This window comes from Aegilops tauschii, chromosome 1, assembly GCF_002575655.3.
Source record: "Aegilops tauschii subsp. strangulata cultivar AL8/78 chromosome 1, Aet v6.0, whole genome shotgun sequence".
In the NCBI taxonomy this organism is placed as follows: Eukaryota; Viridiplantae; Streptophyta; class Magnoliopsida; order Poales; family Poaceae; genus Aegilops; species Aegilops tauschii.
In genome coordinates, this window is record NC_053035.3 from 385,466,095 (window position 1) to 385,483,495 (window position 17,401).

The following is a 17,401-nucleotide window of genomic DNA, read 5'->3' on the forward strand; positions in this document are numbered from 1 at the left end:
CGTACCCTCGTAGACCGTAAGCGGAAGCGTTATAACAATGTGGTTGATGTAGTCGTACGTCTTCACGATCCGACCGATCCAAGTACCGAACACACAACACCTCCGAGTTCAGCACACATTCAGCTCGGTGACGTCCCACGAACTCACGATCCAGCAGAGCTTCAAGGGAGAGTTCCATCAGCACGACGGTGTGATGAAGGTGATGATGATGCTACCAACGCAGGGCTTCACCTAAGCACCACTACGATATGACTGAGGTGGATTATAGTAGAGGGGGGCACCGCACACGGCTAAAAGATCAATGATCAACTTGTGTGTCTCTGGGGTGCCCCCTGGCCACGTATATAAAGGAGTGGAGGAGGGGGGAGGGCCGGCCCTCTATGGCGCGCCCTGGAGGAGTCCTACTCCCACCGGGAGTAGGATTCCCCCCCCTTCCCTAGTTGGACTAGGAGAGAAGGAAGGGGGAGAGGGAGGAAGGAAAGGGGGGCGCCGCCCCCCTCCTAGTCCAATTCGGACCAGAGGGAGAGGGGGCGCGCGGCCTGCCCTGGTCTCCTCTCTCTCTCTCTCTCTCCACTATGGCCCAATAAGGCCCATACACTTACCGGGGGGTTCCGGTAACCTCCCGGTACTCCGGTAAAATCGCGATTTCACCCAGAACTATTCCGATGTCCAAATATAGGCTTCCAATATATCGATCTTTATGTCTCGACCATTTCAAGACTCCTCGTCATGTCCGTGATCATATCCGGGACTCCGAACTACCTTCAGCACATCAAAACACATAAAATCATAATACATTAGTTACATTGCTTGCAAGGCTTATAGTGATGTCCATTACCAAGAGGGCCCAGAGATACCTCTCTGACAATCGGAGTGACAAATCCTAATCTCGATCTATGCCAACTCAACAAGCACCATCGGAGACACCTGTAGAGCATCTTTATAGTCACCCAGTTACGTTGTGACGTTTGGTAGCACACAAAGTGTTCCTCCGGTATTCGGGAGTTGCATAATCTCATAGTCATAGGAACATGTATAAGTCATGAAGAAAGCATTAGCAAAAAACTAAACGATCAAGTTCTAAGCTAACGGAATGGGTCAAGTCAATCACATCATTCTCTAATGACGTGATCCCGTTGATCAAATGACAACTCATGTCTATGGCTAGGAAACTTAACCATCTTTGATCCAACGAGCTAGTCAAGTAGAGGCATACTAGTGACACTTTGTTTGTCTATGTATTCACACATGTAATAAGTTTCCGGTTAATACAATTCTAGCATGAATAATAAACATTTATCATGATATAAGGAAATATAAATAACAACTTTATTATTGCCTCTAGGGCATATTTCCTTCACTCTCTTCCCCTCTTTCCTTTCCCTCAGGTGCAGCCCATATGGGGGGGTCAGCAGCCCCTGCTGGCTGCTGCGTTTCCCCTCTTGGCCCATTAGGCCCATACCTTTTGTCGGGGGTGCCCGGAACCCCTTCTGGTGACCCGATATGTACCCGGTACCCCCGGAACACTTCTGGTGTCCGAATACTATCGACCTATATATCAATCTTTACCTCTCGACCATTTCGAGACTCCTCGTCATGTCCGTGATCTCATTCCGGACTCCGGACAACATTTGGTCACCAAATCACATAACTCATATAATACACAATCGTCATTGAACGTTAAGCGTGCAGACCCTACGGGTTCGAGAACTATGTAGACATGACCGAGACACCTCTCCGGTCAATAACCAATAGCGGAGCCTGGATGCTCATATTGGCTCCTACATATTCTACGAAGATCTTTATCGGTCAAACCGTTATGACAACATACGTTATTCCCTTTGTCATCGGTATGTTACCTGCCCGAGATTCAATCGTCGGTATCTTCATACCTAGTTCAATCTTGTTATCGGCAAGTCTCTTTACTCATTCCGTAATATATCATCCCATAGCTAACTCATTAGTTACTTTGCTTGCAAGGCTTCTCATGATGTGTATTACCGAGAGGGCCCAGAGATACCTCTCTGATACTTGGAGTGAAAAATCCTAATCTCGATCTATGTCAACCCAACAAACACCTACGGAGATACCTGTAGAGCATCTTTATAATCACCCAGTTACGTTGTGACATTTGATAGCACACAAGGCATTCCTCCGGTATTCGGGAGTTGCATAATCTCATAGTCGAAGCAATATGTATTTGACATGAAGAAAGCAATAGCAATAAAACTGAATGATCAATATGCTATGCTAACGGATGGGTCATGTCCATCACATCATTCTCCTAATGATGTGATCTCGTTCATCAAACGACAACACATGTCTATCATTAGGAAACTCAACCATCTTTGATTAACGAGCTAGTCTAGTAGAGGCTTACTAGGGACACGGTGTTTTGTCTATGTATCCACACATGTATCAAGTTTGCGGTTAATACAATTCTAGCATGAATAATAAACATTTATCATGATATAAGGAAATATAAAATAACAACTTTATTATTGCCTCCAGGGCATATTTCCTTCATAGCAGTGTTATGCTCCAGCAAAATTTCGTTTGTGAACTGATTGATGTATCCATATTTAATTCATCAGGCTAGTCATCTTGGCTCAAAGAATAGGATTGGCTTGTTGTTGTAGCATTGTTTAGAAATTCTATTGGCTCACAGGTTAGTTTCTTAGTTAGATTTCTTAAGTTAATCATCATTTTATTTCTTTCCATAATATCCCTCTAGTCTGTGTGTAAATTTTACAAGTATGGTGGCATCCACTTGCCTCCATTGCTGCAAGATGGAACTTGTTTATTGATTGCCTAGGTCACATTTGGCCTGCTCGTGTTTTCTTCAGAGTTTCTCATCAGCAACATACGTACCCCACTTCGATTAAGATTGTGCATGCATAATTATACCCGTTCTTGCTTTTTACCTTCAAAAAACCCTATCATTTTGGTAAATATGTTGGCCTCATGATTCGTGTTGATAATGGAAAGTTTCCAACCTATAACTGCTAGGAGCATAATTATTTTTTTCCCACTTTGTTTGTAATGAGATATCTTGTATATTGCATTATTGCTTACACAGACTACATATCATGTTGTCAGTTCTTAATTTCCAGCTCCAAGGAAATCATGTTGCTGTGTATCTTTGAGTTCATATTCATCACCAGTGGGTAAGTAGCTCTTCTACCATGGAGTGCTATCATAAGGAGCTGGCAAGGTTCTTCTGGCAGGCTGTCGATGGCCGCTCAAAATACCACATGGTCAAATGGGTGGACATCTGCCTACCTAAAGATCAAGGTGGGCTAGGTATCACGGCCTCTCGACGCATGGACGTCGCCCTAATGTTGCGTTGGGTCTGGCTGATCTTGCATGGAGAGGGCGGTTTGTGGTTGCAACTTCTTCAAGCCAAATACTTGCGGGGTGCGCCCCTCTTGACAGGCTCCGACATAGCTGGGTCTCAATTCTGGAAATCTATCCAGAAGATTAAGCACGAGATTCGGCTCGGCACCACCTTCTCGGTTGGGAATGGGAATGACACTCAATTCTAGCTCGATCATTGGTTGGGTGATGAGCCACTATGGGTTCGTTTCCCTAGCCTTTTTGCTATCTGTTCGGACCCGTATATTCTGGTTTCCGCGGCGTGGGTAGACGGCCAGTGGAACATCGCGTTCTGCCGTGCATTTGGCCAGGAGGAGGAGGCTCTGCAATGGGACAGACTGAGGGCCGCCGTCCCATCGGGGCTATCATAGTCCCTTGACATTGTCTCCTAGAGTCTCTCCTTCGGGAGAATTCTCTGTTAGTTCGGCATATCAGGCGCTGTGTCATGCTCCGGCCAGACAGTGGCTATCACCACTGTGGAAGGCCCCCTGTGCCGCTTAAAGTAAAAATATTCGTCTGGTAGCTGCTCCGGAACTGCTTGCCCTCAGGGACTAAGGTCCTTAAGCGCAACGGTCCGGGCGATGGCGTGTGCCCCCTTTGTAGTGTTCCCGACACGGGCATTCACATCATGTTCTCCTATTCCGCGGCACGGGCTCTATTGAGCTTTATTCGGGAGACACTCGGGCCCGATTGGGAGGCTGGAGACCTGGCCGAGTTCCTGCAAGCCAGGGCGACCCAGTCGGGTCGCAAGAGCCACCTTTTTTGGGGTCGCAAGCGCCGCCTTTCTTGGTGTATCTTTGCGGCATTAACGTGGACCCTTTGGACAACTCGCAACAAAATGGTGATTGAACGGATCTTCCCGCGACGGGCTTCTGGCTCGTTCTTCAAATTTCTTGCTTTTTTACAGCATTGGCACCTGCGTGCTAGACAGCGGGACCGTGACCGGCTTGGAGCGATGTTGGATGCGCTAGTGGCAACGGCGGCGTCTTTCTGCTCCTTGGGCTTGCTTCGGAGTTTGCCACCAGGTGGCCTTTTTTGTTTCTTCTTCGTTTCTTGGGCGTGCTTGTGCTGTGGCCCCAGCCGTCTGTTCCTACTATTGGTCCTGGTACTTGGTTGTATGGAGGTTGGCTTTATTTATAAAATGGGGCGAAAGCCTAGTTCCAGAGTGCTATCATAAAAGCTAAAAATGCATGTGTCTTCATGTGTGAATCTTCAGCGGTAGTTCCAAGTTTGCTGCTCGACAATTTTCAGACTACAAGTAAATTGATAGTCAATCATGCTCTTATTTGTAAATACGAGTTGGTCTTCAACGTGTTCAGCACAAATGAGTAAACAGACCCAACAATAGTCTAATGATGTTTATTTATAGTCTTAGATTTGTAACCTCGCATAGAAGTATAATTAAAACCACAGGGAAATCATCTTCTTATGCTCAACAACACTCCAAGAGCTGATTCTGCAGTTTAATGTATGTTTCCTTTTTCTGTCCTTAGTAGAACACAAGTTGATTAATTTTCTAATAATTTGCGAATCTCCAAGTGAGTATTATTGGCTCGAGAATCTTACGGGAGTTAGGGATTTAATATTGTATAAGTGAAAGGGAACACTCTCTTTAAGTAGCAACCGGAGAAAGCTTACAAGTCATTCAGTCTTGGCTATGAACGCAGGTGTTAATTGCTACTCGATAGATTTACAATTAATATCATTCTTTTGTTTTCTCTAACAACCAAGACGAGTGTTGTGCTAACTGAACTGGTGATGTTCCTTTCTCCAATTATTCACCTTGATTGCTGCCACCTATTTCCTGTTGGTGACTGGGTCTTGACACCATGTTTGTATAGATAAAATCACCCACCATTTCTACGTTAAGTAATTTGGGACGGAGGGAGTACTAAGGTGGTTACAAATTTGTTTCTGCTGCAAAAAAAATACTTCCAGGAAATAATTTACTCCATTTTAGAGTAATTGTAAGAACCCGCCACATTAAAGGCTAGGTTATCAGAAAACACAGTTTTACAGAGCTTGCACTTTTTTATATAATTTTAAATTTGAGAAAACCACAAAATCTATTCCCAGGCTATAGTCACTTGTGATGGCCAAGGCCTCAAACACTACTGGAATAGCTTCTTGGCAGACGGCAAAGGCATAGATCCCAGACGGTAAACTCCTTTGCCGTCAGCCAGCGGACGGCAAACCGTCCGTCTGAACGTGTGCCAGCAAAGGCCTTCTTTGTCGTCCGCTTCCTAGAAACGGACGACAAAGGATTGTAACGTCCGCCGTCCGAGGCCAGCAGACGACAAAGATAATGGACAGCAATGGGGTGGGGTGAGAGCCGTTAGGGGATTAACGGCGCTCTTTGCCGTCCGCTGACAGACGGCAAAGAGCTTAGCTAGGCCAGAACTGGGAAGCTGCCACGTGGCCAGCTATGCCGTCTGCCAGCAGATGGCATAGATGGCCCTCTTTGCCGTCTGCTAGCAGACGACAAAATGACCAAATAGGCAGCTAGTGTTCCCAGTTTGTACAGGTAACTACCACGTGTCCTCTTTGCCGTCTTTGCCGTCCGCTAGCAAACGGCAAAGAGGCTATATATCCCCTGTTTTTATTTAAATCCAATTAATTAGACATGGTTTCAAACACAGATATACATGCATACATATCCAACATATCCAACAGCATGTCCAACAACATATTTCATCAAATCCAACAACATATTTCATCAAATCCAACAACATAGTTCAACAAAGTCCAACATATCCATATATACATAACCAGAAACAAGTTTCCAACAACATATCCATATAGACATACATATCCAAACAAGTTTTCATAAACAACAAGGAAGCACTAGAAGAATAGTACTCTCCATGAATCCAAGCTTCCTCATGTAAAGCAAATCTGCAAATTGGGAAAGATGAAAGTTAGAAGAAGAAGAAGACTAGTTGGAAGAAGAAGAAGAAGATTTTTTTTCTTCTCTTTCTTTTTCTCCTCTCCTCTTCTTTATCTTCTTCTTCTTCTAACTAAGGTAGGTAAAAATGCCATTTTATTGCTAAGCTAGGTAAAAATGCTAAGTGTAGGTCATTTTAGAGCTAAGCTAGGTAAATAGGTCATTTTGGAGCTTAGTAAGGTTATTATGTCATTTTCGAGGAAAATAAGCTAAGACTATATCATTTTGGAGGTAACAAAGATTATCATGCCATTTTTGACCTAAGTATGCTAAGTATGTCATAAATGAACTGAATAAGCTAAGTATAGCTCATTTTTTTATCTAACTTAGGTAATTATGCCATTTAGGAGGAAAATAAGCTAAGTATCCATTTGTAAAGCAAAACACTAGAGAAAACTTACCCTCATCACAACAAATGTGATGAAGATCGCAACTAAGGTAACAATTGATCCAACGGCATAATGATACCAAGCCTCATTATCAATGGCATATTTTCTAATCTTCTTAAGCTTTAGGCGCATTGCATCCATCTTCAAGCGCATTGTATTCATCTTCATCTTGTGATCATCGATGACATCGGCAACATACAACTCCAATGTCATCTTCTCTTCTTCAATTCTTTTAATTTTTTCTTTCAAATACTCATTTTCTTTTTCAACTAAATTTAACTTCTCGACAAGAGGGTCGGTTTCAAATTCCGGTTCACATACCTCCTAGATTAAAATATCTCTATGTTAACTTGATGGCCATGTACCTGCAATTTGGTCTAAGGGCCTAATAAACCCGGACGGAGGGAGTACAAAGTAAGAAAATTATACATACCAACTATATAAATCATACAATCATACAAATAACTATATAAATCAAGTACAACATAAAAATTTGAATACCTAATAATCACTATCGGTAATGACGTGCTCATCATCATCATTAATAAATGCATCATCATCACTATCGGTAATGACGTGCTCATAATCATTAATAATAAATGCATCATCATGTGGAAGGCCACCTTTACGTAATCGTTCAAGCATTGACAGGTCATCTGCAGCAGTAACTTCTTCTTCTTCCGGCTCTTCTTGTTCCGGCTCAGGGGTGAAGTCGGATTCACTATCGTTGTCTACTTCAATGTTCTGGGGTGGAGTAGAGCGGTTCTTGAAACGTTTTTTGGAAAGACATGTTTCTTGGAGAATTCTCCCTCGTCATATGTGTCTTGGTTAATGTGAGGTTCATAATCCTCTTCATTGGGGGGGGGTCTAACACGTGGCGGCACTTCATAAATGACATCCCAACCACTCAGATTTGGATCACTTTGACAGGCCCACGGTAGATAGAAAACTTGGGTTGCCTGTTGAGCCGTAATATAGACATCGGGAACATCCAAAATGGGTGCTTTATTTGATTTCGACTAGCCCTATATGTTCATGAGTCCTTCTAGTCTCCCTCGACTGGAACCAATAACATCTGAAGAGTACGACATTTGGTGGGTTTTCACCATAGAATTGAAGTTCATAAATTGCTTCAACTCTTCCATAATACTCGATACCTCCTTCACCGATAGCAGAGACACAACAATTTGTATACTTTTGGTCGTCCATAGATAGCTCTTTGCCATAGGTACGAAAGCGATACCCATTGATGTCGTATTTGTCAAATGAACAGACCTTATAGTCAAAACCATTAGCTACTTGTCTCAATTCGGCATCCATAATCTCTGAATTAGCCTACAAGTTTAATATGAAAGGATTGTTGCATTAGTCACAAATTAGCCAAAGAAATGAAAGGGTCTAATGGAAATTATCGTTTTTTTGAACCAAGAGATGAAACCGGGATATTCGGCTCCTTGCTTTGCCAGAAGCTCATACTCTTCGACGGAATCCTTTTGGATCACTGCTCCATACGAGAATATGGCGACGTATCGACTGCATCAAATATCCAGGAATAAGAGCAGTTCAAAGGAATTAGAAGTTGTGAAACAATGTACCGAGATCTTACTCGATGTACGGCCGCACTTCTGTTAGGTTGTTGAAGAGATACAGCGAAACGGTCCACCATTCTTCAACATCCAACGATACTGGTTTCCAACCACTAGCTGGTGCGAGATTCCCTTTGAATAGGCTGAGGTTGGATTGACCCTTTTTAGGGTCGTCAGCATTGTACTGAGGCTTCGGATTATGCAAATGACGATTTTTGGCTTCGTAGTGTGCTGTCACGAAGTTTGCCGCCTCCTCAGTGATGAATGCCTCGGCCATCGATGCTTCTATTCTACGTTTATTTTTACATTTTGCTCGAAGCGTCTTCTGCTCAGTTGAGTAGCACCAACGATTTTGCACGCCCCCCCCCCAATCGTGCCTCAGTCAGGAGATGCAAAATCAAGTGTTGCATTGGATTAAAGAAGCTTGGCGGAAAGATCATCTCTAACTTGCAGATCAACTCCGGCGCCAATTGTTCCATTTCTTGTAGGAGGCCAGGTGATAGTTCTTTCTCACAAATAACACGGAAGAAATAGCTCAGCTCTGCCAGTACCAGCCATTCATCCTCAGGGATGAAGCCACGCAACATCACCGGCATTATCCGCTCAATCCATATGTGCCAATCATGACTTTTTAGACCAAATATTTTCAATTTTTGAAGACTCGCTCCCCTCTTTAGATTTGCTGCATACCCATCAGGGAACATCAACTGCATTTTCACCCACAAAATAATTTCCTTCATAGCTGGCCTTCCAAGATTGAACCATGCCTTTCGCTTCGTCCAGTTCCCCTTTCCTTTCGGTTCTTTCATATTTTGTAATGGTCTATAACATAGCTCCTCTTGATCGACTCTAGCCTTAGTATTATCCTTTGATTTCCCCTCTATGCCGAACAATGTACCAAAAATGGCTTCGGCGATATTCTTTTCAGTGTGCATCACGTCGATGTTGTGTGGGCAAAGGCGGTCTTTGAAGTAAGGCAGATCCCAGAAGCATGTCTTGTGAGTCCAGGCGTGTTCTTATTATACCCCTTGAAATACCCTGGACGCTCTGGATCTGGCTCGAGAGCGTTTAACTGATCTAGGGTATGTTGGCCTATCAACGCAGGTGGTGCAGAGTGTTTGACAACTCTATCTTTGATGAAGTTCTTCTTGTCTTTCCTGAACTTATGGTGAGGATGTAGAAACGGTCTGTGCAAGTCGAAGCAACTATACTTGTGCCCTGCCATCAGCGAATGAAACTCAAGAGCTCCCTTGAATGTGGGGCCCGGGAACCTTCCATGCACACACCAGCCAATGAATAGCGCATACGCCGGCAAGTCATGCGTCGAGTACATGTACCAGGCACGCATTATGAAGTTCTCTTTGCTAAAGGCGTCGTATGTCTTGAACCCATTATCCCAAGCTTCTTGCAATTCGTCCTTAAGCGGCTGCATGTACACATTCATATTCTTCCCCGGATAGTTGGGCCCTGGAATTATCAACGTCAGGAAAATGTTCTTTCTTTGCATAATCTGCCCGGGGGGGAGATTGAGCGGAATGACAAACACGGGCCAACAGCTGTATGGGGCTGCCATCTGACCAAACGCACTGAACCCATCTATGCTGACGGCGACTCGAGGATGCCTTGGATCTGCCTTTTTTCCTTATGTAATGCATCGAAGCGCTTCCACGCTTCACCATCCGATGTGTGCACCATCATCACATTCCCATCTGCATCTAGTTCGGTTCTTTTGCCCGTTTTGTGCCATGTCATCTGTCTGGCCGTATCTTCGACCCTGAAAAGACGTTGAAGTCTTGGTACGATTGGCATATACCGAAGAACATTAACGGGTATTTTGGTCTGCGTCTTCTCACCCATACCATTGTCTACCACAACATACCTGGAAGAATTGCAAATGGGACAATAGTTCAAGTCCTCATATTGAAGCCTAAATAAGACACATCCTTTCTCACAGGCATATATCTTCTCATAGGGCATCTTAAGAGCACGGAGGATTTTGTCTGACTGGTACATGTTTGGAGGTAGCACATGGCCTTTGGGTAGAAACCGTCCGAATACTGTCATCATCGCGTCGTAGCATTCTTTGCCCAAGTTAAATTGAGCATTCAAAGCATTATTTGTGAGATGGCATCCAGCTGACAAAGCTCAGTGTGCTCGTGGAGAGGACGTTTTGAGGACTCCAACATTTCAGTGAAGGCCTTTGCAGATTCCTCCATCTCCTCGTCCAAGTCCCGAGCATCGTCAAAGTCTTGCACCATGTCTGCGATCCCGGTACCATGCTCGTCGGTGCGACGACGAACCACCTCGGCTCTGGCATGTTGGGCAAACTCACTATGTAATGTCCAGACCGTGTAACTAGGCGTAAAACGCAACTTCTGCAGGTCTTTACTCATTTAAAGCTCGTCCCTCTTTTTATAGTTGTCGCAACGGGCACAGGGGCACCAGCTTAATTCCTGGCCATTTGCAAATGCTGCTCTAACAAACCCCTTGGTTTTTGTTAACCATTCCTCGGTCCAAACTTTTTGACTAGTGTAACCGGTGTACATCCATGCACGATCACTCTTATTGACTTCCTACTGGACACACAAGAAATATATACATAATTAAGCAAACCATATCCATCAGTTAATGGAGTTTGTCAGTTTTATTACGTCCATGCAACCTACACGCTAATAGGTAAAGATAGGTCCTAATCCCACCCGAGTATGTGTAGATTGGGTTCTTTTTCCCATGCTCTGCTCTGGATCCGACGCAAAATTTCGGCAGCACCTCCACGCTGTTCTCCTGATACACGTCTCGGCAATAAGCAGAGAGGATGTGTACCCAGAGAACAACGGGGAGGCACTGACGAAATTCTGCATCGGATCCGGAGCAGAGCATATGGGAAAACGAACCCAATCTACACATACTCGGGCTGTCCATGGATAACATTGGACAATTCAAAAGAATCACGATTATAAATATGCAAATGCATGCATATTTATAGATGTAACCCTTTCAAACGGGAGACGCATGGTGGTTAGGCATACTGATGATTGACACCTATAGCTAGCAAGTTTCATTGGCACGAAGACCGGAACAGAGCAAATGAAGGGGGGAGGAGGAGATGTCATTTGTGCTCACCAACGAACGCAGGGGCGGAGCTCGTTGAACACTAGACCCTCGCAGCGACGAAATAACTGCACATTTAAATCCAAAAATGAGTAACATAGCAATTTTGTTTCTTCCGTTGACCTAACTAAATATTGACAATAGGACGAGCGGGTTAGGGGGTCCTTGGCGTCGATGGAACCCTAAATAGCAAGTATCATCGGTGCGAGATACATGTGGCGCTCGGCGTTGAACACTAGATCCACATTCCACAAGTGAAGCCGGCGCCCGGCGTCCCGCAACAATAGTTCTGGTGGCCGATGACGGTCGAACACCATCGCGAATTTGTCTAGCAGCCTCTGCGATGAGGATTAAAGCCAAGTTTTGAAATTTCAAACAACCAAACCGACTTGAGTCAGTTTGGGTGTTTCAAGTTTCAACACTTGCCTTTTAATCGTCATCGCAGAGGCTGCCAGGCAAATTTGCGATGGTGTTCAACCGCCATCGACGCCGAGAACAGTTGCTTTGGGACGCCGGACGTCAGCGTCACTTGTGGGACATGGATGTAGTGTTCGACACCGACGGCCACAGGTATCTCGCACCGACGATACTTGCTATTTAGGGTTCCATCGACACCGAGGAACCCCTAACCCGCTCGTCCCCGGGCGCCCTCTTTTTTCCTTTTCTTCTTCTCTTCTTCTTCTCCTCCTCTCCTCTTTCTTCTTCTTCTTCTTCTTCTTCTTCTTCCACATGTATCTCGCACCGACGATACTTGCTATTTAGGGTTCCATCGACACCAAGGAACCCCTAACCCGCTCGTCCCCGAGCGCCCTCTTTTTTCATTTTCTTCTTCTCTTCTTCTTCTCCTCTCTCCTATTTCTTCTTCTTCTTCTCTCTCCTCTTTCTTTCTTTCTTTCTTCTTCTTCTTCTTCTTCTTCTTTCTTCTTCTCCCTCCTCCTCTTCCTCCCTCCTCCTCCTCCTTCTACTCCTCCTCTTCTTCTAAACTAAAACTAAAACTAATCTAAAATAAACTAAAACCAAACTGGAAATAAAACTAAACTAAAACTAAAACAGAAACTAAACTAAAAGAAACTAAAAAACTAAACTAAAAAAAGGGGGAGAACAAACCTGCAGGGGATCGCCGGTGGAGGGCGAGGTCGGCCGGTGGGGCGGGGCGGCGCAGGGGCCGCGGGGAGGAGGGCGGCAGCGGGGCGGGGCGGTGCAGGGCCGCGGGGAGGGGTCCGGCACCGGGGCGGCCCGGCGCAGGCCTCTCCGGCGACGGGGCGCGGCGGAGCGACGGGGCGTGGCGGGGTTGCTGTTCGCGGGGGGGGGAGGGCTGGCCGGCGGCGGGGGCTGGGTCCGGGGGGCGGGGCTGGCTGGCGGCGGCGACAGCGGCAGCGGCGGGGGAGGAGAGAGGCGGGCGCGCGTGAGGGAGAGAGAGAAAGAGAGAGAGGGGAGACGGCTCGGCCCGTTAAGTGGGCCTTCTTTGCCGTCTGCTAGCAGACGGCAAAGAGGGTGGCCGTTTAGGGCTGGCCCACGTCTCCTCTTTGTCGTTCGCTGGCAGACGGCAAAGAATCTGACCTAGCCACGCCGTGCCCTGTGGGGCCCACCTGGCTCTTTGTCGTCTGCCGTCTAGCTCTTTGCCGTCAGCTGGTTGACGGCAAAGAAGCAGCTGACGGCGAATAGCCTTTTGCCATCTGCACTTTCTTTGCCGTCCGCTTTGTGAAAGCGGATGGCAAAGAGGCTCTTTGCCGTCAGCTGGCAGACGGCAAATTGCCAGATTCCAGTAGTGAAAGCCTACATGCTTAGGCCCATTAGCATGCATAAAACATCACAACCATTTTCTCTAAAAGTGCAGGGTACATAGTTATTGGGACTTTATGGTAATGAACACCGGATAGGTTTTTCCCGTCAAAAAAAAACACTGGATAGGTTTTCATTTTGGTAACAATTAAATTTCTCTTCAAATGATTTTTGTATGAATATGCATTAAAAGGAACATAAAAGTTACATGCAAAGCTATTGGCTTACCCTAACCATGAGAAATATGGCATGCGGAACTACTGAGAATGAGAAAAGAAAAGAGACAAAAACACAAGAAGAGAATGCAGTATGTGACAAGATGAGGCAAATGCAAAATGCTTCAATAAAGAGAATGAGAAAAAGATTTGTAACTTGCTTTGTTCACTTTTCCTTCCTCATCAAATGCTTATATGTAGTGGTAACCCTTTGTATGGATATGCATCCAAAAGAACATAAAAATTACACAAAAAACTATTGTCTTACCCTAACCATGAGAAATATGGTATGCGGAACTATTGAGAATGAGAAAAGAAGAGAGACAAGAACACAAGAAGAGAATGCAGTATGTAACGAAATGAAGCAAATGCAAAATGCTTCAGCAAAGAGAATGAGAAAAAGATAAGGACCGAATAAAGAGAATGAAAAACAAACCCATGACTGAAGGAAAGAGAACGAGAAAATCACAAAGAGAAGAACATATTCACAAAGACTTCGGAGATATATCTCTTTTTTTTTTGCGAACGCGCAAAACCTTTGCGCGTCGATGTATTAGAAGAGGGGAACAGAAAAAACAGAGGTTTCCGCGCCTTGCCGCGGTTACAGAGCTTCCATGGTAGCAAATAGGTGAGCAACCCAAACATGCCGGTCGAACACACAACTCCCTACGCACAGATAGATCCATCTCTCCAAATGTCAACAACCCTTTTTCCACCGGAGAGCTTCCAAAGCTCAATCTCGCCACCTATCCGCCTGCAAAGCTCATGAACAACGACCGCCGATCGTTGATAGACGCGGCCATTACGCTCCTTCTAGAGCATCCACGCAGTGAGAAGAGCTATGGAGTCAAATCCCTTCCTCTTTGCCTTCGGACAATCAGTTGTCTCATCGGGTCACATAATGGACAGGTGACGTGCGACTGCAAGCCATGCCTCAAACGTCAATCAGCAGTCCAGATCCGTCGCCGCATTGCTAGCCAGAAGTGCAACTTACATCCGAGCGCAAGGCTTCCAAAGCGCCCCGCACGGAAATCGCTCCAAGCCAGCGAAGAAGACTTGGTACGCGGAGCTGGCAGAGCACACCTCCAACAACGTCCACTCCAGAGTCCCGGGGCTACACGAGGTTACTGTTTTTGTGCCTCTATAGCTGAGTTCGTTTGCTTCATGATAAATGCAAGATTATTGGTAGCTGCTATCCTGTAAATTTGGAACTTTTACTATCATTAGTTGCAGTACTAGGAGAGATGCTAAACTACTATCATGTAGTCCAGCAATGCTGCAAAAGTGATATGCTGTAGATACGACGTTCGAAAAATGCAACATATGTACAGTTCTGTACATGATTTTACATAATCAACCTCAAGTGAATAAGGGTTAGAATGTTCAATTCCGCATTCGTTGTATCTCGGTTGGCTTGACTTATAGGAGAACTTTTCTGGGGGTATGCAATGACAGATGGCATAAGAGAATCATTCATTCAGAGAACTGCAAAAGGCACAGGTAGATTTTTTTTTTGTCAAATACACTATGACCTTGGAACAAATTATGTTCGTCGTATTGCGGCTTCATCTCTTCGCCGTGATTGTGCTAGGAGTGATGTTGTTGTGCTCAGCGCCTATGTATCCTCTGAGTGTGTGCGTGTGTTGTGATGGCGTGCGTTTGTATCGGATGATTGATGATCGTTGTATATATATATATATATATATAACAGGGTGAAAACATTTTTCGATAATATATAGTAGCTAGTACTATGAAATTTCGCAGTGCTCAAGCATAAAGAGGCATCATAAACAACCAAGTTTTTCCACATTGGCCAATTAACACTTGCCTTTGTTTATTTATGGGTGCATGCATGCACATACATTATACTACTACTAGGTGAGTACATAATAATTAAGCCCAACAATTCTCTGTGTTTGGGGGCTCTTCTTTTCTAACTCGGCATTCACCTTCTTTGTCTCAGCCTTCTCAACCTTCTCAAGCTGCTTAATCTTCCTCAGCCTCCCGTTTGTACCCAATGGGCATAAGGATAACCTTGAGCGCGCTAACGGCATCTTGTGCGCCGTGGATGCCCGCTTTTTCTACGTCCGCCTTTCTTTCCGGCTGCCATACTTGTTCCTTCTTCCAATCAAGCAGCGCCTTGGACGTCACGCCCCAAACGACGATGAGTTTCGTCTGCTGTAGGGTGATCCGGCTCGGGCCTTTCTCATCCATCGCCGCCACCACCGTGGCATTGATCGTGTTGAACCTCGCCGCCTCGGCGACCACGAGGCACAGCCTGGCCAGGCTGGTGCCGAGCGTGGCTTCGTATGTCGGGTTGGGCCGGGGCGGGGGCGTGAACGTCGACAGGAACCGAACGTCTTGCGCGACGGCGTCGCTGTCGCTGTCGAGGTCCTTAAGCTTCTCATGGCCCCCGACGAGGCTGCCGTAGTCCTGCGCCTTGGGGAGCGGCGTCGAACCTTTGATCAGGTCTTTGTACTTGGGGAAGGCGTACCAGACTCCAGCCGCATTCTTGAAACCGACAATGTACACATTGTCGGTCCGCACAGCGAGAACTACCGCCTCCTTCGGCGTCTTGCCTTCGATGGTGATCAGGATCCACAACGGCGGCTGCTTCTTGTCGCCCGTCTGGGGAGCCAGCTCGGGAACGTTTTCCACCTCCCTCCCGCTGGACGCCAGCATCCGGTAAAGGCTTTGCTGGAACTTCATGTTCTTCGTCTTGGTGACTTGGTAAGTGAGCTTCATCGCCGGCGACGGGTCGGACTGCAGCGTCGTGATCGTCTCCACGCCGGCGGGAGGTAGCGGTGGCAGGACGCCGCCACGGGCGCGCCGCAGAGGAGCTGCAGCGGGAGGTAGCAGTGGCAGGGCTCCAGTGCCACGGGAGCGCGGCAGAGGAGCTTCGGCCGGAGGCAGCGGTGGGCGTGCTCCGGCGCCCTGGATTTCTTGGCCTTGGACTTCTGGAAGGACGAGGGCGACGGCGCCATGGGCTCGCCGCAGAGGAGCTGCAGCGGGAGGTAGCGGTGGCAGGGCTCCAGTGCACGGGAGCGCGGCAGAGGAGCTCCGGCCGGAGGCAGCGGTGGGCGTGCTCCGGCGCCCTGGATTTCTTGGCCTTGGACTTCTGGAAGGACGAGGGCGACGGCGCCATGGGCGCGCCGCAGAGGAGCTGCAGCGGGAGGTAGCGGTGGCAGGGCTCCAGTGCCACGGGAGCGCGGCAGAGGAGCTCCGCCCGGAGTTTGCGGTGGGCGTGCTCCGGCGCCCTGGCTCTCTTGGTCATGGGCTTCTGGCAGGACGAGAGCGACGGCGCCACGGGCCCGCCGCAGAGGAGCTGCCGCGGGAGGTAGCGGTGGCAGGGCTCCGGTGCCGTGGCCGCCAGCGTGCTCTGGAGAGGCCTGACGGCCAGCTGGCGGGCCACCCTTGCCTGCCGCGCCGCCGGCAAGCAACAGTGCCGTGGTTGCCAGCAAGCACACCATCAGCTTGGTGGGGCGATGGAGAGCCATGGTGGACGCACCTCTCTGTCTGTCTCAGTTGTTCTGGTCACACGGTGCAAGCATACCATCTCCTATATATACAGGAAGCCACAAGAATGGAGCGTTTTCTCTTCGCAAGAAGAAAAAGAGAGAGAGAGAGAAGAGAAAACGCTGCAGCTGCACCGCGAATTTGCTGGACTGGAACAGGCATGCATAATTGTGCGAGGCTGTTTAATCGTGCCGGCCCATAGACCTCCATGGAGGATTTCAAATAGTAAGTAACCACCCACCCATGTGTACACCTCCATGGAGGAGGATTTGAAGTAGTAAGCAACTGCCCACTCATGTATTAATGTATATGGACCTCCATATGGAGGAGGATTTTAAGTGGTAAGCAACTGCCCACTCATGTATATGGACCTCCATGGAGGAGGATTTTAAGTACTTAGTAAGTAACCGCCCACCAATGTATATAGACCTCTCCATGGAGGAGGATTTTAAGTAGTGCAAGCAACCGCCCGCCCATAGACCT

At 46.9% G+C, this 17,401-nt stretch overlaps 1 protein-coding gene across 1 annotated transcript; it reads right to left on the reverse strand.

Moving 5' to 3' along the window:
• Window positions 1–15,253: 15,253 nt before the first annotated feature.
• Window positions 15,254–16,963, reverse strand: LOC141022441 (protein synthesis inhibitor I-like). Its single transcript, XM_073498692.1, has 2 exons — window positions 16,797–16,963; window positions 15,254–16,242 (listed from the first exon to the last, which is right to left on the reverse strand). Exons 1-2 carry the CDS (start codon window positions 16,897–16,899, stop codon window positions 15,389–15,391), a joined length of 957 nt encoding a protein of 318 aa, XP_073354793.1. The 5' UTR covers window positions 16,900–16,963; the 3' UTR covers window positions 15,254–15,388.
• Window positions 16,964–17,401: the final 438 nt, after the last annotated feature.

Coding starts and splice junctions, on each gene's coding strand:
- LOC141022441 (XM_073498692.1), bottom strand. CDS start 16,899: ATGGCTCTCCATCGCCCCACCAAGCTGATGGTGTGCTTGCTGGCAACC. Junction 16,243..16,796: donor GGGTGGCCCGCCAGCTGGCC/GTCAGGCCTCTC, acceptor CTCCCGCTGCAG/CTCCTCTGCGGCGCGCCCGT.